At 44.4% G+C, this 21,696-nt stretch overlaps 1 protein-coding gene across 4 annotated transcripts in view; it reads right to left on the bottom strand.

Annotated features, from left to right (window-relative positions):
- NLGN4X (neuroligin 4 X-linked) overlaps positions 1-21,696 on the bottom strand; it is a 662,825-nt gene that overhangs the window by 57,766 nt on the left and 583,363 nt on the right. For all 4 annotated transcript variants that reach the window (XM_073616379.1, XM_073616381.1, XM_073616383.1 and 1 more), the window contains one exon: positions 9,424-10,213. In XM_073616379.1, coding sequence (XP_073472480.1) covers positions 9,424-10,213 — 790 coding nt within the window. The remainder of the gene's footprint in view (positions 1-9,423; positions 10,214-21,696) is intronic.

The following is a 21,696-nucleotide window of genomic DNA, read 5'->3' as shown; positions in this document are numbered from 1 at the left end:
GAGCCCATATTGACCTGCTATGAGCATGGGGGGGTTGGGGGGGTTGTCATTCTTGATCAGTGATCTGATTTCCACCTATGGAGGCTTGTGATGATATTTTACAAACATTTTTAAATTCTAGCACATAGACTATATTACCAAAAGTATTGTGACGCCTGCCTTTACACGCACATGAACTTAATGGTATCCCTGTCTCAGTCCATAGGGTTTAACATTGAGTTGGCCCACCATTTGCAGCTATGACAGCTTCAAAACCTTTGGGAAGGCTCTCCACAAGGTTTAGCAGTGTGTCTATGGGAATGTTTGACCATTCTTCCAGAAGCACGTTTGTGATGTCAGGCACTGGTGTGGACGAGAAGGCCTGGCTCGCAGTCTCTGCTCTAATTCATGCCAAAGGTGTTCTATCTAGTTGAGGTCAGGACTCTGTGCAGTCCAGACAAGTTTCTCCACCCCAAACTCACTCATCCATATCTTTATGGACCTTGTTTGTGTACTAGTGTGCAGTCATGTTGGAACAGGAAGGGGCTATCCCCAAACTGTTCCCACAAAGTTAGAAACATGAAATTGTCCAAAATGTCTTGGTATGCTGATGCCCTAATAGTTCACTTTACTGGAACTAAGGGGCCAAGCTCAACCCTTGAAAAACAAACCCACACAATATTCTCCCCTCCACAGAATGATTTGGACCAGTGCACAAAGCAAGGTCCATCAAGACACGAATGAGCGAGTTTGGGTTGGAGGAACTGGTCCTCACCTCAACCCGATAAAACACCTTTGCGATGAATTAGAGCAGAGACTGTGAGCCAGGCCTTCTCGTCCACATCAGTGGCTGACCTCACAAATATGCTTCTGGAAGAATGGTCAAACATTCATATAGACACACTACTAAACAGTCACAGATCAGCTGCGGAGCTGATCTGTGTCTCACCTTTACTGCTGTAGGCCGGCTGGCACCTGTTGTTCCACTAGCTTGTGTTCAGCTCTGTTCACTCTGCAGCTACGGGTGTCGCCGGCCACACCTGTTGCCTAATATATGATTCCTTCCTGCTACTTCCTGTCCAGCCCCTCATGTGCTTCCCTATTTAATTCCCTTTCAAACCTGCTACTGGTTGCTTGAGCAACATTTGTTTCTGAGCCCCCTTCGTATAACCTGCCTTAAACCTGACCTCTTGTGAACTGATCTCTTGTGGCTTGTTCTGATTACGTTGTCTGCAGCCCGCCCTGACCTTGGCTTGCTATCCGGCTCTCCTTTTGCTTCATCCATCCATCCTTGTCTGACAGTGTCTTCTGGTACTTCCCTATTGAGCAGGGTGAACCCGGGGGTCGTGACCTGGGGTCAGCATGCAGCTAAGCCCAAACCCTTGTGAGGGGGTCCCTGGCAGAATACCAGCTGGCCCTTAGACTCCACACCCTGGGGGATCCCATGTCACCTGCTCACCTGTGGGCTCACTTTAAGTAGTACCGTGACATAAACCTTGTGGACAGCCTTCCCAGATAAATTGAATCTGTTATAGCTACAAAGGGTGGGCCAGCTCAAAATTGAACCCTACGGACTAAGACTGGGCTGTCATTAAAGTTCATGTGGGTGTAAAGGCAGGCATCCCATTACTTTTGGTAATATAGTATATATTCAAGGACTGCTGTCATTTGATATCATATTGTAGCACAACAGAAACTACAACTGTTGCTTTGGTTACTAAACTGATTGAAAGTATACTGTTGACATATTTGCAGGAACTACTGATTTGGGGTGGGTTTGTGTGTCCCTTGTGTGAACACAAATATGTCAGTGTCCATACATGGCTTCAGTAGAAAATCCTTCTCCATACATCCTGCACCATTATAAAAGGGCTGTGTCTGAGGAAATTGTCATACACATATCATATTTGTAGACTAACTAATCGTGAAATACTCATGTGCTGCAATCTTCTGTCCAATTATATGAAAAGCTAGCTTAAACTAAATAAGTGCAGCACTACAATATTTCACAAACTACTAAACACACAGTATATCATCCTCCTGTGGAAAAAATTATAAAAATAATGTGCTTAAATGTCTATCCACAATAACAATCTTCCACTCAATCCAAAAATTTAAGTCCAAACAAAATGACACTCTAACTATCCCATGTGCTGAAAATCAAATGTCTCTCCGCGATATCACTCGCAATCCACCTTCATTACACCTACACCTTTTGATCACCTTTCCACTTGTGCTCTCACCTGGTTTTAATGACCAATATGTAGGGCGAAACGGAAGGTTTGCTTAACTCCCTTCCTCTACAGCAGCAAAAACCCACCTATCTTCAGTCACATGTTATTTTAGTTGTTTACCAATAGCAAATAACTCTGTTATTGCAAGTATGGGGGTTATGTGACTGGCTCCTGGTCCTATATGACAGTTCTTCTGCTTGATAATGAGCCTAGTGCTGCCATATGGGAAAAGGAAAAGAGCCCTGTATAAACTCCACATCTTTATAAAGTTATTGTTCACCAAGTACCCTCTTGCATGCATTATCTTAAAGCCCAAGCCCCGCTAAAAATAGCGCCTGCATAGCACCTGAAAAAAGCAGCTCCATTCATCCAGTGTGAAAGCCCGAAGGCTGCCAGCAGCTTCTTTGGAGCGGTGAACTCACCGCTCCTCCACTGCTGCTCCCCATTGAAATCAATGGGGCAGCGCTGCAATACCGCCAGTAAAACGCCACTCCAGCGGCATTTTGAGGGTGGATTTAACCCCTTTTCGGCCGCTAGAGGGGAGTTAAAACCACCCCACTAGCGGCCGAATAGCGCTGCTAAAACGACAGTAAAGTGGCGCTAAAAATAGCACCGCTTTACCACTGACGCCCTAGGTGGCTCAGTGTGAAAGGGGTCTTAGTTTAAATCAGTTAAACATATTACAGGAGCATCAAAACAAAAGGTGTTCAATGTCCAAAGTTTGTTTTCTTGCCAAAACAGCTACAGCCTGAGAAGAAAAACCTATCCCTTGGCAGCAGCTACAAAGTTGAACCTTAGCTTTCTTTGGGGAAACAGTACTTGCATTGCAAATGTCTGACATTTCCTTTGTATTGAGACTATCATTTCACCATAGAGAGCAAGGGTCCCTCTCTGATAGAAAGCAAAGCCAAGCCGCTCCAGGTGAGAGCAATCCCACACTTCCACCTCACGGTGCAGGTCCAGTCCGCAATCTGGATAAGAGCCACTGGAGCAAGAAAAGGTTTGACCACACTCACAGGTTTGAAACAAAAGTGAAGACTTTATTGAAGTTAAAAATCATCAGACAACATCATAGACATCTTGACATCAATGCAGACCTGCCAGAGATTAACGTGTTTCACGAATTGGAATTCACTTATCTGACAAACACTTGTAAGTATAACTTATATACTAGTCATTAGGGTTGTGTACATCACTATTTTGTGATTTTTTTTGTAATCAATAGTGACATGTATTGACAGATACAAGCATTATGTACATATACAGTGTAACATAGGTGTGATTGTTATAACATTTTTTGATTACCACTATATAGTGAATTAATATTGAGGATTTTTTGAAAAATATTTGAATGTTTCGTTAGTGGTGTTCTATATAGTGCTTTTTCTCTGATCTGTTAGAACAGCTATCCATAACAGGGAGAAAACTTTTTATACAATTGTTTCCTATACAAAGGAGGACACTGTTTAAAGTTTCTTTCCTTCATTTTATTATATGTGTGTTATTGGTATAGGTTGTAGTTATTTGTGTGTTTTTTGTCTGTTTTGTTGCAAAAACCTCAGATACAAGGGTTAATTGACATAATCAATCACTGGTTGATTTCAGCTGAGTATATGCTATATAAGGGTTATACTTACCAGTGTTTGTCAGATTATGACTAAGCGAATTCCAATTCATAAAACGTGTTAATCTTGCCAAGTCTGCATTGATGTCATGATATCTATGTTGTTGTCTGCTGATTTTTATCTTCAATAAAATCTTCACTTTTGCTTTAAACCTGTAAGTGCGGTCAAACCTTTTCCTGTTCCAGTGGTCCCTCTCTGATAGCAGGGAATCATGTGAAACATGTTGACTATTTTGTAGTGTAAATAAAGCCAGAATGCTAATTAGTTTGGTGACTTATAGATCAATCAGTCATCAATATTGGATTTATGATATGTACCTTGTCTACCTCAAGTAGTGTTGTGGTTTACACTTGTAAAATACTGTAAATAAATAAAATAACTTTTGTACTTTTGCAAAATTATTTGGATATATATATATATATATATATATATATATATATATATATATATATATATATATATATGTGTGTGTGTGTTCTAAAGTGCTATAATACAAACATCCTGTATATACTTTAGAATTGTTTTGAAAATTAAGGATGGCAGCACCCATGAACATGGTAGTAACATCAATGCCTCTTCTTATATAATATTGTAAAAGTATAACTTGTTGGAGAGATAGTAACTGGAAATAAGAAATACAGATGTAGTTCTTCTATATCACGGTGCTAAAATGAATAATAATAAATATATATATATATATATAAATATATATATATATATATATATATATATATATATATATATATATATATATATATATTGTTCTTATTATTATTATCACTATTGTTTAAGGAAAACTATATAATAACAAAATATTATAAATTGTTATCCATATTTATCTATATAAAGAAGAGAGCACATAGTTCTTTATAACAATAATAAATGTAATGTGCTACATCGCCATCTAGTGTTTAATTTCACTTATATTTACATACTGGAATTAATTCAGATTATTTTATTTTCAGGTTGTCTTCAGCATGACTTTAAGAAGTATAACTTCCTTTTCTTAAAGTAAACCTGTACTGAGACAAATATATGGGCTGCTAATTCATTCAGAGCCAGAACAAGCATGCAGAAAGGGCTTAACCTAATTTTCTGCATGCGTGTTCCATAACAGTGACTCAAAAAGTATTGAACTCAGAGAAAAGCTGGTAACTAGCATTTACAAGAGGAGACCAGCAACAGCAGCCTTCATACTGCTCTTATGAAAGATGCATTGAATATGATAAAGAAATGCATAAACTAAAATTACCTATATTAAAATCGTTAATGTCAAAATGATCAGTGGATCCTACAATTTTGACAGCTAAATGTACATACAAATCTTACCTTTTTTTAAATGTCAAGCTCACCTTCACTTATTTCTGGACCATACCTAATGTGATCAGTGACCTCACCAGCCAAAAGGGAGGCAACGAATTGTAGACTAGGGGAACACCAAGACTGGTTATTTAACTTCAGTTGCCTTTACTGTATCTCTGGAGCTACTGATTATCTTGACTGAATGTGATGTCTTATACATTTGTCCATATTTTGCTCAGTTGGAGTTGGCAAGGAATATGACAAGGTTAATTTAAAGCATACCTAAACCCAAAAGCAAAAATGTAATGTGTTGACACTTACAGTCCATAAATATAGTGGCTGCATTATCTTGTTTTTTTCATGCTTTTTTTTCTTTATTTTTACCTGATGTTCCTGCCTGACTTTCTGTCCCAGAGTGGCTACATTCTCTCACCCATGGAATCTATGGAGTGAGACAGGGTTGCCACCAAGACTGGACTTCAAACATGTCCAGCAGTTACATGTGGGGTGATGAGATCTGTAGATTACAGAAGGAATATAACATTGTTTTATGTTTCATCTCACAAGAAGTGACAAAGACAATGCCTGCCTGACAAGTTCCAGAGGTATTGCCTGCCGTTGCTGAAATTATTAGCCTAAAAAAAAAAAAATACTAACACAGCCACCACCATCTAAGGACTGGTAAGCTGCAATGTATCTATTTTTTGTTCTTGGGTTTAGTTATCCATAAAGGCTTGGGTTTAGTAATCCATAAAGTCCATGAAAAACAGTATATACTGTATGGTGAATTATGCAAACATTTTAGTATGTGTAAATCATAAAACATAATTTTAGTAATTGAACTCTTAACCACTTCAGCTCCCGTAGGTTTTACCCCCTTCCTGAATAGGCCATTTTTTGCAATATGGCACTGTGTTGTGACAATTGCACAGGTGTGTGACACGGTACCCAAATAAAATTGATTTCCTTTTCTTCCCACAAATAGAGCTTTCTTTTGGGTGCTATTTGATCACCTCTGTGGTTGGCAGTGATCAGAAATTTTTAGTGGGACTGCGACATTGTGGCAGACAAATCTGACTCTAAATGACACTTTTTGGGGACCAGTGACACTAATACAATCATCAGTGCTAAAAAAATGCACTGCCACTGTATAAATGACACTAGCAGGGAAGGGGTTAACATCAGGCAGTGGCATTGCTATGGGGATGCGGGGGGTGCGGCCTGCACCGGGTGACACCTGCCAGAAGGGTGACACTGGGGCCGCCGCTAAGAGCTATAGCTTGCAGCGGAGTGGCGCGAGCAGGGCATTCAGCCATGCGGGGAAGGCTGCCTTAACACTCCCCAGCTGTCACTCGGGGATCTCCAATATCTCCCTTGGCAGCCAGATTAGGTGGGCGGAGCTGGGGGTGTGGCCACCTGCTCCACACCTCCCACAGACCCCTTCACACTGATCCCACAGCTGAAGGAGATAGAGCCGAGGACACAGCCCGCCCACCCGCCCGGGTCTTCATCTGCAAGCATAAGGTATGGTATAAGTTACTGCACAGCACACTGTCACACACCCCTACCTGCCATGTACCACCCCAAACCTGCCCTGTGCCAACCCCAACCTGCCCCGTGCCAACCCCAACCTGCCTTGTACCAACCCCAACCTGCCCTGTGCCACCCCAAACTGCCCTGTACCACCCCCAACCTGCCCTGTACCAACCCCAACCTGCCCTGTACCACCCCAAACTGCCCTGTACCACCTCCAACCTGCCCTGTACCACCCCCAACCTGCCCTGTGCCACCCCAACCTGCCCTTTACCAACCCCAACCTGCCCTGTACCACCACAAACTACCCTGTACCACCCCCAACCTGCCCCGTGCCACCCCAACCTGCCCTGTACCACCCCCAATCTGCCCTGTGCCACCCCAAACTGCCCTGTACCACCCCCAATCTGCCCTGTGCCAACCACAACCTGCCCTTTACCACCACAAACTGCCCTGTACCACCCACAACCTGCCCTGTACCACCCCCAAACTGCCCTGTGCCACCCCAAACTGCCAATATACCACCCCAACCTGCCACTATACCACTCTTTAATACCCTAACCTGCCCTGTGTAACCCCAACCTGCCCTGTGCCACCCCACCTGCTCTGTACTACCCCCAACCTGCCCTGTACCACCCCAAACCTGCCCTGTACCACCCTCAACCTGCCTTGTACCACCCCCAACCTTCCCTGTGCCACCCCTAATCTGCCCTGTACCGCCCCAAACTGCCCTGTACCACCCCAAACTGCCCTGTACCACCCTAAACCTGCATTGTACCACCCCCAACCTGCCCTGTACCACCCCCGAACTGCCCTGTTCCACCCCAACCTGCCAATATACCAATCCAATCTACCCCATACCACCCCAACCTGCCACTATACCACTCTATAATACCCTATGAACAATTAGGAGAAGAAAAGTGGGACTAAATGAAGCATGTCATTGAGGCTAAGGAAATTGCATGTGAATGAATAAGATTGATTTGGATTTAATTTGATGTCATTAACTCCTAGGGGTAGTTCATGATTATTAAGCATAAACTGATAAAGTTATAAATAAATTGGAGTACAGATATAATCATAAAGATTAATGTATGCATTGATAATCAAAGAATCTTTTGTGCAAACAATTCAATGGACATACATTGATGCAGTTCATAACAGAAATACATTTCCAATCAAAATTAACATAACAAAACCAATGTTTTTTCGAGTCTGTACTTATACAATGTGATTTATGTTAATTTTGATTGATACATCATATTGCAACAGGTCACTTCTTCTAAATTGCTATAATACCCTAATCTGCCCTGTGCCACCCGAACCTGCCCTATACCACCCGAACCTGCCACTATACCATTCTATACTATCCTAACCTGTCACTATACCACCCTATACTATCATTTACAGGTGCTGGTTTTGGGTGTGCCCGATGACCGTGCGCTGCCTGCAGGGTGCTGGGCAGCCTAGGCAGGAGGGGGAGTGACACCATGTTTTACTGCACCAGGTGACACCAACCCTAGTAACACCACTGACATCAGGGGCAATCAAAGGGTTAAATGTGTTTCATATGAGTGCTTTCTAACTGTGGGGGATGTGCTTTGACTAAAGGAAAACAAAGATTTGTGTTTCTGCTTAGCAAAAACACAAGATCTCCATTTTCCTTTCTGGCAGAACGGCGGTCTGCCTTGTTTACATAGGCAGCCCGCCATTCTGCTGGTTGGCTCCCGCTGTGTCCAATCAGCCGAAGAAGAATATCATGTACAGGTATGCGATTTTACGCTTAAGGGCCACCCTGACGCAGTATAAGTACGTGGGCCGGTCCTTAAACAGTTAATGATACACTATTGCAAGATCTCAAGAAAAATAAATCATGGCAGGCTTTTTTTTTTGTTTCCTAAGACTTGATTCTAACTCATGTTTCCACAAATATGTATACCTGTACTGCCCTAACGTACATGTTTATACACCATTTCCACTATTTCATTTTAAAAGCTTTTTAGGAATGAAATCTGAATTTTAAACTCAGAGGTCGTGTGGGTGATTTGGTCCTGTATACTGCACCTATAACTGAAATATCACTTAAGCTGAGTACACAATATGTTTTTTTTTTTTTGTTCAATCCAGCGGGCTGAACAAAAGCAATGTACAGAGCACTGTACTAACACATTTTATGTTAGTGTGGTGATCTCTCCGCTGAGCTATTGTGTTCTGACAGGGGGACTGGACTTCCCCCACTCCCCCTCCTCCGCCAGAACACACCAATCTGCGCTGGCAGCCATTGGTTTTTCAGTATGCTTGTTGGACAGAAGCTGGTTGTGAGACTGGCTTCTGTTGGACAAGGAGCTGAACTGACCATTTTTGGTAGATTTTCACCCCGTGTATACCCAGCAGTAAATGTGGAGCCACCTCATAACTTCTGTCAGAGGATGGTGGCAGTTTGTCATCTAAATTTTTTTCTACAAAGTTACAGGCGTGTACCTTTTGATAGACAGAAAGCTACATTTAAGTATGGCTTAGGGTTAAAACTGGTTTATTTTTTATAAGATCGGATATTTATAAAATTCAGAATTTAGGATCTTTGAAACTATACAGTATTGTATTCCTATGTATTGAAAGTGATTTGAATTTTCCATTTGGTTGTTTCTTAAAATACAACTCTGCCCTGTTTTCTGCACAAATAACAAAGAACTCTACAACAAATATGAATATAAATATTATTATAGTAAAAAAGAAAAAATGCTACATACCCAGTTTTGGCAAAGTTAGTCCAATATGTCATAACCACTGCACTGAGCATGATATCATTCTTTGAGAAATTGCAATTGAAGAGTTCAGTGGGTCCAATCATGGGAATACCGAATACATAAGGAACTTCATCACCATGGGCAGAATCAGCCCAGCTTGGTTTCATTTCACTTTGGCAATGGTGATAAAATGCATAGAAATAGGTTGGGGAGCCATATCGAGCATGTAAATCAGCTGTTGCAACAGCAGGTGCCACCCACTGGTGATCTGTGAAAAGTGCAACCAAAGTTTTCCTTCTTGTTTCTGGATTCTCTTTATCAGCCCAGTCAGTATACATAAACTTTATTGTCTCTCTGAGAGTATCTTTCCCCTCTGGGTAACCATACAGGTTGTCTACAAAGTTAGAGACTGAAAAGTCAAAATCACTTAGTGAAACACCATCTTCATTATCTACTATGCCATCCACAAATTTTAAGCCTTCTCCTTGATTAACTCCAAGCATAATATCATAGTTAAGGAACTCCCCTTGTTCCATGAGTATCTGTGGGTCATCTGGAATGACATCACCATCAATGACTGGTCCAAAGGCAATGTGGTATGTGGCTGGTGTGATGGACTGCTGAATGAGTTCTTTGTAGTTCTTCTCCCGAAGACATTCAACTAAGTCAATAGTATCCAGCATGTCACAACCCACTTTATCTGCCAATATCCTCGTATACTTGGCAGGCTGGTAGTTCACTGCCCAGCTGGATAAGGCTGTTCCACTTTGTATGATTGCTTTTTGGAACAAACCTGCAGGTGCAAAATTTATAAATGCAAATGAAAAACTTAAAAAATCATACAACAATGCAGCTTTTACTAAGGAAATAATCCATACATTGTTTCGGTGTTTTCTAAATCCTCGTCCTTAACACAATAATATTTAGCACCAGAAGTGTGATTTCTTATTTAGTGCATTCTACTTTTATTTCAGTAATAACATTTAGGTGAATTTTTATTTAAATACATGTCTGACTTTAAAAATATTTATTCAATGACCAGATAGACTTAAGAATAAAATACAACTAGTTAACACACACATTTAAACAAATAATATCTCTGTAATTGTAAAAAATATTTATTCTATGACCAGATAGACCTAAAAATAAAATGCAACTAGTTAAACACACATTTAAACAAATAATTTTTCCTTAATGGTAAAAATATTTATTCTATGACCAGATAGACCTAAAATAAATAAATAATAAAAGGCAACTTGTTTAAAATACATTTAAGCAAATAATATCCCCTTAACTGTAAAAATATTTATTCAAAGACCAGATAGACCTAAAAATAAAATGCAACTAGACCTAAAAATAAAATGCAACACACATTTAAACAAATATCTCCTTAAATATTTAAAAACAAATTCAGAACAAATTGAAGAGAAGAAAGATAAAGATGAGGATAAATAAGAATAATACATTATTTAGGTTTATGCAGCCTTGGATATAATTAATTAAAGTGATTGTATAGCCAAAGCTTTAATTTGTTTGTTTCTTTTGAATGGAGTAAAAATGGGGTTAAAAACTCAGTCATTTTAATTGTTGATGTCTGTGGTCTGTTGGGGAAATTTCCCTTCAATATATCCAAGCCCATAATAAAAATGAATACATAGGATCAAGGTCAAACAGGATCATGTAGACAGCATTGTATGGGGCAACATAGCCTTCAGCACATATATACTGACCTCTGGAACCAGTTTCTGTGTTGAGATTGTATTTACTGTTTGGTGACTGTGTCTATTATGCTCATATCCCATTACTGTGTGATCAGCATACTTTTTTACATACATTGTCTGCTCTGTCTTCCTCAATCTAGCTCCCACACGGCCACACATTGCCGTACACTTTGTTTTTACCCACTGTTGATTGCTGTCCACTCTGCAGCCTTCCATCTAGTCTTGGGTACAGCTTTCTCTTTCTCCAGTCATCTCCTTTTGGAGGTACTTCCCCTCCCCTACAAAAAAACAGTCAGACAGAAACAAGCAGTGCACCGGGTGCACCGTGCTGATTGCTATAAAAGCCATAAGCTCTGAACACTTATACCACAGTCCTTTAATCCACAAAATATGCAAAGTATGGGGCAACATAGCCTTCAGCACGTATATACTGACCTCTGGAACCAGTTTCTGTGTTGAGATTGTATTTACTGTTTGGTGACTGTGTCTATTATGCTCATGTCCCATTACTGCGTGATCAGCATACTTTTTTACATACATTGTCTGCTCTGTCTTCCTCAATCTAGCTCCCACACATTGCTGTAAACTTTGTTTTTACCCACTGTTGATTGCTGTCCACTCTGCAGCCTTCCATCTAGTCTTGGGTACAGCCTTCTCTTTCTCCAGTCATCTCCTTTTGGAGGTACTTCACCTCCCCTCCAAAAAAAACGGTCAGAAGGAAACAGGCAGCGCACCGCGTGCACCGTGCTGATTGCTATAAAAGCCCTAAGCTCTGCACACTTATACCACAGTCCTTTTATCCACAAAATATGCAAAGCATGAAATGTTAACACAGTAGAAGGAACTTATCAGAACTAGAGCATCTCTGCATTGTGACTAGGGATGAGCCGAACACCCCCCGGTTCGGTTTGCACCAGAACCTGTGAACGGACCGAAAATTCACACGAACTTTAGAACCCCATTGACGTCTATGGGACTCGAACGTATGAAATCAAAAGTGCTAATTTTAAAGGCTAATTTGCATGGTATTGTCCTAAAAAGAGTTTGGGGACTTTCCCTTCCTAGGGGTAGTTTTCATCTCACTTCCTGTTGTCTCCTTCCGTTTGCAAGTAGGAGTCGTTTGTAAGTTGGATGTTTGAAAGTAGGGGTCTGCCCTATATACTCTACAGAAATTGTGGCCTTAGGTATTGCCACAACACTGTAAGCCCTCACAGGGCCCTGCTATGAAATATTAGATCATGAATTGTAATTACATTCCCCTGTTGAACAGGGGTAGAAAAATTGGGCCTTTGGTGATGGTGGTGCTGGTGCCACAACACTGTAAGCCCTCAACGGGCCCTGCTGTGAAATAGTATATCAAGAATTGTAATTACATGCCCCTGTTGAACAGGGCCAGAAAAATTGGGCTTTTGGTGGTGGTGGTGCTGGTGCCACAACACTGTAAGTCCTCACAGTTACTCTTGGTGGGCTCAGAAACGGGCCCTGCTGTGAAACATTAGATCAAGAATTCTAATTACATGTCCCTGTTGAACAGGGGCAGAAAAATTGGGCCTTAGGCACTGGTGCTGGTGCCACAACACTGCAACCTCTCACAGATACTCTAGTTGGAGTGCAGGAACTAGCCCAGCTGCAAAGAATTGCATCAAAAATTGTAATTACACGCCCCTGTTAAACAGGGGCTGAAAAATTGGGCCTTCGGCACTGGTACTGGTGCCACAACACTGCAACCCCTCACAGATACTCTAGTTGGAGTACAGGAACTAGCCCTGCTGCAAAGAATTGCATTAAAATTTGAATTACACGCCCCTGTTAAAGAGGGGCTGAAAAATTGGGCCTTAGGCACTGGTGCTGGTGCCACAACACTGCAACCCCTCACAGATACTCTAGTTGGAGCGCAGGAACTAGCCCTGCTTCAAAGAATTGCATCAAAAATTGTAATTACACCCCCCCTTTAAACAGGGGCTGAAAAATTGGGCCTTAGGCACTGGTGGCGGCGCCCAGAACCAAAAATGTTCTTACAAGCTATCAGCATGATTATTGAGGAGGAAGAGGATAATTACTCAGCATAACAGGATAGTCACTCAGCATCAGCATAGGCAGTCTTTGAAGGGATCTGACATTTCAAAAAAAATTATTCGGTTACATCAGCATCAGGTGCTTGGTAGCTGGTGGTGATCCAAGACTGATTCATTTTTATGAAGGTCAATCTATCGACTGAGTCGGTGGACAGACGCACCCTGTGATCGGTTACAAAGCCTCCAGCAGCACTGAATGTGCGTTCTGCAAGAATGCTGGATGCAGGACAGGCCAGTAGCTCAATTGCATACTGTGCAATCTCTGGGCAGTGATCCATCCTCAAGACCCAGTAACCCAGAGGATTTTCAGTGGGAAAGGTGTCCAAGTCATATCTTGCTCCTAGGTATTCCTGCACCATGTAAAACAGATGCTGGCGATGGTTGCTGGAACCGATCATACCTTGGGGCTGCGGACTAAAAAATTGAACGCATCGGTCAGGCGGCCACCTTCTCCACCGCTCCTTCTTTGACTGACCGAAGCCTCAGCAACACGTTGTCCAGGAACAGGAGTTTGTAACCTCCCAGTCTCTGGGAACGCATTGCACAGACCTTTCTGCAAGGCCTCCCGAAGATGTTTCATCCTCTGCTCCCTCTGCGATGGCAAGATAAGGTCCGCAACCTTACCCTTGTAACGTGCATCAAGGAGGGTTGCCCGCCAGTATTGATCCCTCTCCTTGATACCACGAATACAAGGATCCTTCTGCAGGCTTTGCAGGATCAGGGAGGCCATGCAGCGTAGGTTTGCTGAGGCATTCGGTCTGGAGTCCTCTGGGTCACTAAGGACGACATGATCCACAGCCACCTCCTCCCAGCCACGTACTAGTCCATGGGTTTCTTGGGACTGTAAATGATCCCTTAAAGACTGGTGCTGATGCTGAGTGCCAGGCTCCACCTCCATGCTGACACAATCCTCCTCCTCATCCTCTTCCTCCGTGATCGGCGGGCACGCAGGAACACTGTCTGGATAAAGGGGGCCTTGAGAGCTAAGGAAGTCCTCCTCTTCCTGCCTCTGTTCTGCCTCAATTGACTTGTCCATTATTCCATGCAGCGTGTGCTCCAACAGGTGGACAAGGGGGACAGTGTCACTGATGCATGCACTGTCACTGCTCACCATCCTCATGGCCTCCTCAAATCATTACAGGACAGTGCATGCATCCCTGATCATGGCCCACTGGCATGGGGAAAAAAACAAACTCCCCTGACCCTGTCCTGGTGCCATAGTCACACAGGTACTCATTGATGGCCCTCTGCTGCATGTGCAGCCGCTGCAGCATGGCCAACGTTGGGTTCCACCTGGTGGGCATGTCACAGATTAGGCGGTTCTTGGGCAGGTTAAATTTCTTTTGGAGGTCAGCCAGCCAAGCACTGGCATTATATGACCTGTGGAAATGCACACAGACTTTCCTGGCCTGCCTCAGGACATCCTGTAAGCCCAGGTACCTGCCCAAGAACCGCTGCAACACCAAGTTAAGGACGTGAACCAAACAGGGCACATGGGTCATTTGTCCCTGTCGGAGGGCGGAGAGGAGGTTGGTGCTTTGTTGCAAACCACCATTCCTGCCTTAAGTTGGTGTGGCATCAACCACCTCTGAACCTGCCCCTGCAGAGCTGACAGAACCACTTCCCCAGTGTGGCTCCTGTCCCCCAAGCACACCAGCTCAAGCACCGCATGGCATCTATTGGCCTGCGTACTTGTGTAGCCCCTTGAATGCCTACTGAGCACCGCTGGTTCCGAGGACAAAGCACAGGAAGAGGCCATGGAGGAAGAAGAAGAAGAGGGGGTGGAGGAGAGAGGTGTGTCAGAATCACCAGTAGTGGCATTTTGGAGGCGTGGTGGTGGAACAACTTCCAACACTACTGCACCTTGTCCTGCATCCTTCCCAGCTGCCAGCAGAGTCAACCAATGCGCTGTGAAACTTAGGTAACGTCCCTGTCCATGCCTGCTGGACCATGAGTCAGCGGTAATATGCACCTTACCACTGACCGCCCTGTCCAGCGAGGCCAAGACATTGCCCTCCACATGCCGGTAGAGAGCCGGAATTGCCTTCCGTGAGAAAAAGTGGCGTTTGGGAACCTGCCACTGAGGAACCGCACATTCCACAAACTCACGGAAGGGGGCAGAGTTTACCAACTGAAAAGGTAGCAGTTGAAGTGCTAGCAATTTTGCCATGCTAGCATTCAACCGCAGGAGCGAACTTCTTTCTGCGGTGCAACAGCTGGAGCAGGGAAATTTGCCTGGTACAATCTGACGTTGGTGTACTGATAGCATATTGCCCGCAAGTACTTGGCTGTGACACACCTAATTCTACACCTTCATTCCTCTCAGTGTAGGCCTCAGAGAAGACTGAAGGTACAGTGGGGTTGGAGATCCCAGCTGATGAGGAGCAAGGAGAGGTCCTTTTTGTTCTTTGGTGTGGGTCTTTTAGGTACGTTTGCCAATGAACTGCATGGCAGGTCAACATATGTCTGGTCAAGCATGTGGTGCCCAAGCGGGAGATGTTTTGGCCACGCGAGATACACTTGAGACAGACATATGTTGCAAATAGCAGCCTGATGCACTCGTTTTAAAAAAGGCCCACACCAAAGAACTTTTGGAATAATGCGCGGAGACAGCAGCGCCCTGCACATTCGGAGCTCTGAGGTGTGATGCAGTCAGTGTGCTGCCCTTAGGCTGGCCCCTGGAGGGCATCCTGCCTCATTGGTGATGTGCCTCCTCCTCCTCCTCTCTCCTATCAGGCACCCACGTTGATTCAGTGACCTCATCACTGCCTGGCTGCAGGAAGCTACCTGGCTGCAGGTAGCTTTACTGTAAGTGAGACTGTGCAGGGTACACAGTACATTAGCTGGAAATACTTAAATGAGCCTACACAAGCAACTGGCTGCAGGTTGCTATACTGTAGGTCAGACTGTGCTGGGTACACAGTACAGTAGCTGGAAATACTTCAGTGAGCCTACACAAGCACCTGGCTGCAGGTTGCTATACTGTAGGTCAGACTGTGCAGGGTACACAGTACAGTAGCTGGAAATACTTCAATGAGCCTACACAAGCACCTGGCTGCAGGTTGCTATAGTGTAGGTGAGATTGTGCAGGGTACACAGTAAAATAGCTTTAAATACTTCCATGAGCCTACACAAGCACCTGGCTGCAGGTTGCTATACTGTAGGTCAGACTGTGCAGGGTACACAGTACAGTAGCTTGAAATACTTCAATGAGCCTACACAAGCACCTGGCAGCAGGTTGTTATACTGTAGGTGAGACTGTGCAGGATACACAGTAAAGTAGCTGGAAATACCTCAATGAGCCTACACAAACACCTGGCTGCAGGTTGCTATACTGTAGGTCAGACTGTGCAGGGTACACAGTAAAGTAGCTGGAAATACTTCAATGAGCCTACACAAGCACCTGGCTGCAGGTTGCTAGACTGTAGGTGAGACTGTGCAGGGTACACAGTAAAGTAGCTGGAAATACTTCAATGAACCTACACAAGCACCTGGCTGCAGGTTGCTATACTGTAGGTCAGACTGTGCAGGGTACACAGTAAAGTAGCTGGAAATACTTCAATGAGCTTACACAATCACCTGGCTGCAGGTTGCTATACTGTAGGTCAGATTGTGCAGGGTACACAGTACAGTAGCTGGAAATACTTCAATGAGCCTACACAATCACCTGGCTGCAGGTTGCTATACTGTAGGTCAGACTGTGCAGGGTACACAGTACAGTAGCTGGAAATACTGTAAAAACACCTGCCTGCCTTTCAGTATATTAGGAAGAGAAGAACAGGATCTAGCTAAACTGAATACAGTGTGTATATATATATATATATATATATATATATATATATGTACAACACCTGGGATGCATATATATATAATACACTGTAGCTAACTGACTCGAACTGCCTTCTCTATCTAACTTAAGTCAAATGACACTGTCTGTCTCTCTTTCTCTCTATCTCTGAACGCCGGAACACACTACACAGGGCCGCCGTGTAGGCGGCCTTATATAGTGTGGGGCGTGTACTTAACCCCCTGAGCCATAATTGGCCAAAGCCTCCTTGGCTTTGGCCAATTACGGCTCTCTGTTCACACGGCGCTGTGATTGGCCAAGCATGTGGGTCATAGTGCATGCTTGGCCAATCATCAGCCAGCAATGCACTGCGATGCCGCAGTGAATTATGGGCCGTGACGCACCACTCGAATTTGGTGCGAACGGCCCATATCATTAGTAATTCGACAACGACCGAACACACGATGTTCGAGTCGAACATGGGTTCGACTTGAACACGAAGCTCATCCCTAATTGTGACCAATCAGCTTCTATCTTCATCTTGTTCAGTTAGACTCTGAAAATGAAAGCTATGAGCTGATTGGTTGCCATGCACAGCTACAACAGATCCTGTCTGATCCAGTTTTAATAAATTCCCCTAAGAGTGACTGAAGAGCATCAGTCGCCACTAGGACACATAGAAAACAATTGCTCTGTTGTGCTGTGACATGTAGTAAACAAAATCAAGTAAAAAAATTATGAGCATGGCGCCAGATGATAAACATGCACTCTTACAGACTGATGCTGCTCCTAAAATTAGTAAATTACTAATAAACAATGAATAAACAGAAAAGGGCGCATCAATAGTGCAATAATAAATAGATGGATATCTATCATATTGACTCAATCATATATTAAGGTGTAACAGTGCATATACAATAAATTAAATTATATAATGCAAATAAAGTGAATATAGTGTAAAAAAAAATGTCAAATTCTCCTCTTATTAGTATAAAACAAAAACATAATCTTCTTAGTAGATCCAATCACCACATGTTAGTAAAGTGCAAATGCAATCTTATTCGTGCTTCACCCGAAGTAGTATATAAAAGCGCTCACCAGACAGTAGTGGCCACTAGACATGTGCACACTGAAATATTTCGTTTTGGAATTTCGTTTTCGTCCAAAAAATACATTTATTTAGTTACTCCCGAAATTCGTTTTTATTTATTTCGGTTTTCGTTAAAAATTGCATTCGTCCGAAAATCCTAATTAAGGTCGAATCTGTCATTGAATGCTTATGGTGTCTGTCGAATGTTCAAAGAAGATTCGACGGAGCAGCTAAACTGTGCGACGCCGTATAGTTTACCTGCTCCGTCGAATCTTCTTAGAACTTTCAACAGACACCATAAGCCAAAGTATGTGTGTACTTAGTTCTAGCTATTTTACTGCTCCTCCTCTTTGGTTACAATCAGCCAATAACATTCATCATCATCATTATTTTTATTTATCTTTCCTCCCCTACGTCGAATCTTTCCTCCCCTACGTCGAATCTTTCCTCCCCTACGTCGAATCTTTCCTCCCCTACGTCGAATCTTTTCTCTCTACGTCGAATCTTTTCTCTCTATGTAGAATAATCTTGGACTAATAGAGCTAAGGTTAGGCACATTCGACCACAGGTTTGATGGACAGATTGTTATTGTCATCATCATGTCGAATCTCCTATCTATATCGAACTGTTGTAGCAACGAAAACGAAAATAAAGCATTTGTTTATGTCAGATCTTTCGTTTTTTGGACTCTGCACTTTCGTTATCGTTGTTATTGTTATTATTGTTAAAACGATAACGAAAATACCTGAAATTCGGACAAAAATGCATTCGGACGAAAACGAATGCACATGTCTAGTGGCCACAGAGTGACCCTCAGGCATGGAAAAGAACGAATAATACAATTCTTCAAAGGTAACTTTCCGGGTATCCTGGCATAAACAATATCAATGCAGAAGTACTCCAATCACTGGACAACAGGATTGTGTATATATATGTAACTTCTTGTACCTGAGCAACCAACCAACCAAATCTGTAAAGAGTGGCTCCCCATGAAAGCCATAAAAGCTTGGATAGTGTAAAAACATCTTTAATCCAGATAAAACTGTACAGCCAAACAGCTAAGCAACGTACAGGATGAGAAACAGACTGGGCTGCAGCTAAAGAGAAGTAGAGACCAAGCGGTACTTTACGATTCTGTGGGTACTCGATAGCATCTCGGCGTGCACTCCAGCTGATCCAGGAATGGAGGACTCGTTCCTGGAGTCAATACGATAAATATCCATCTATTTATTATTGCACTATTGATGCGCCCTTTTCTGTTTATTCACTGTGACATGTAGTGTCTTCCGATGAGGTGAGATAAAATGCAGCCTTTTATCACACCTTACATCACTGCTCCTGCAGGTTGCCTGATAGTGAGAACGCTATTCTTTTCTATGCACCCCATCCTCACTACCACTAAGCCCACAGCTGCAGTAAGGTGTGATAGAATGCTGAATTTTATAACATCTCATCGGAAGACACTACATGTCACCGCACAGCAGAGCAATACACCACGCTGCTGTGTAGTGATATGAATGACATGTGACTTTGTAGACTTCAAAAAAAGTTCCAACAAAAAAAAGGGAGTTGTGTGATGTGGAATACATGCATCACATCACCCCCCAGACAAACATCACTGCAAAAAATTTTGAAACAAACCCGCGCTATGGAGATGAATAAGTGATACTATGAATATACAATTTGGGCTGCTGCTGTAGTGTAAGGTAAAAACCCCAATTGGTGAAAAAATAAATGTTATACTCAGCTCTGCTCCGATAAACAATAAACCATGTCAAGGATAACCTAATGTGGTTCACCAGGAAAAATCCATCACTTCCTGACCCGTATGCGGGCATATCTGTCTATATGGATTTGTCGCAACATTCCATTCAGACCTGTAAAAAGCTAGCGACTCTTACTAAGCTTTTCCAAAACCATAAAATTCCACATTCCTGGGGTCTTCCCACAAAAAATCTTGTAACCAAAAGAGAACAATATGTATGCTATTACCTCAGTGGAAGATGGTCTAATACTTGCAAGAAAGTGGAATTTACTGCCTGATGATGATGAGAATATCACCAGTAAATCTCCTCCTCACAGGGTAGGAGAAATCCAAGTTACTGCATGACAGTGTCTACTTGTGCTGACACTGTGGAGAGCAGACCTCTGTTAGCAGCTCTCTGTGGCAGCTCCGGCCATCCGACCACCCAGCTCCGGCCATCCGGCCATCCATCTCGGACCCTTGGATCCTTGGATCCATCCTGACCACCTTGCAGCGGCCACCACCCCCCCACTAACCACTTCCGAGGGCCACATCCAGCCAGCCGGCTGGCCGCTCAGGACACCACGACCCCGGCCAGCTCCTCTGTCAAGCGGTATCTCATCACCGCCTCTCCACGTCATTCCCCGATCATCCGACCACCAGCTCCGTCATACGACACCCATCCGTGAATCCTCCGACCATTGCCGACCCCCCTGCAGCGTCACTCCGGTCCCCCCTCCCTCCCTCCGACTGACCTTCAGAGGCCGCGCTTGGCCAGCAGGCCGTCCGCTCAGGATCCTCTGCGGCCCGGCCTAGCTCCAGCTGTCAGTGCGGCAGGACATCACTGCCACCCCACACTTCAGCCTCGGTCACCGGCCTCTCAGCTCCGGCATCCAGCCACCCATCCTCGGAACCAGACTCAGCACGCCCTCCGCTCCAGCGGCATGCCAGGACCCCATCCCCTCACTGACCCACTCCTGGCGCCGCACCCAGCCAGCCAGCCGGCCGGCCGCTCAGGAGACCCCGCGGCTCCGGCCTAGTTCCGGCTGACCGCCCGGCAGCACATCACTGCCGCTCCTCACTCCTACCGCCAGGTAGCTCATCGGCGGACCCGTGCCACCCCTCCTGCCAGCCTATCCTCACTGGATCTACCCGCCTACACCAGCAGAAGGGCCCGGGCAACAACGCTAGGACAGCCCCTGGCTCGGGCCTAGCCGGCGGCCATCTTACTACTCCTATTGCCGGCCAATCCGCCGCTCAGGCCTAGTTGGCGGCCATCTTGCTACACCTAGGCTGTACGTTACAGCTTCTGGGCCTCCCTCCTGAGGCCGCAAGCACCCCGGCTGCATCACCCCCCCGACTGGTCCCTCCCTCCATAGCCCCCAGTCCCCCCCCGGACCCCTCCGCAGCCGCGGTATAGCCACCCCGCTCCAGCCGCTAGGTTAGTGGGGCAGACCACGGCTGCAGCCCATCTCCTGCAGCCACAACCCCCCTCCACTCTCGTCTACAGAGCCAGCGCCCCGTCACACCTGGAACACCCCCCCGCTACTGAACCTCACCACAGAGGGCACTGGTGACTGATTCACCCAAGGTCAATCCACCGCAGATCGCCCTAGACGCAGCCACCGCACCACCCACCATCCTACAGGTAAGCACCGGGGTCACTAGCAGTTGATCCAGGGGCCGAGCCGGATCGCCCCTCGGGGGGTCAGGAAGGAATTTTTCCTCTGCCGCGCAATTGGCGATCGCGGCGGAGGTTTTTTCGCCTTCCTCTGGATCAACAAGAGGGTGGTAGGCACACCACCTCCGCCAGGACCTCCACACCACATTAACCCGTCACCCACACCACTCCAGGAGCA

Source organism: Aquarana catesbeiana, linkage group LG02, assembly GCF_042186555.1.
Source record: "Aquarana catesbeiana isolate 2022-GZ linkage group LG02, ASM4218655v1, whole genome shotgun sequence".
NCBI classification, from domain to species: domain Eukaryota; kingdom Metazoa; phylum Chordata; class Amphibia; order Anura; family Ranidae; genus Aquarana; species Aquarana catesbeiana.
Note: the sequence above shows the minus strand (reverse complement) of the source record. Positions and strands in the feature narration are given on the sequence as shown.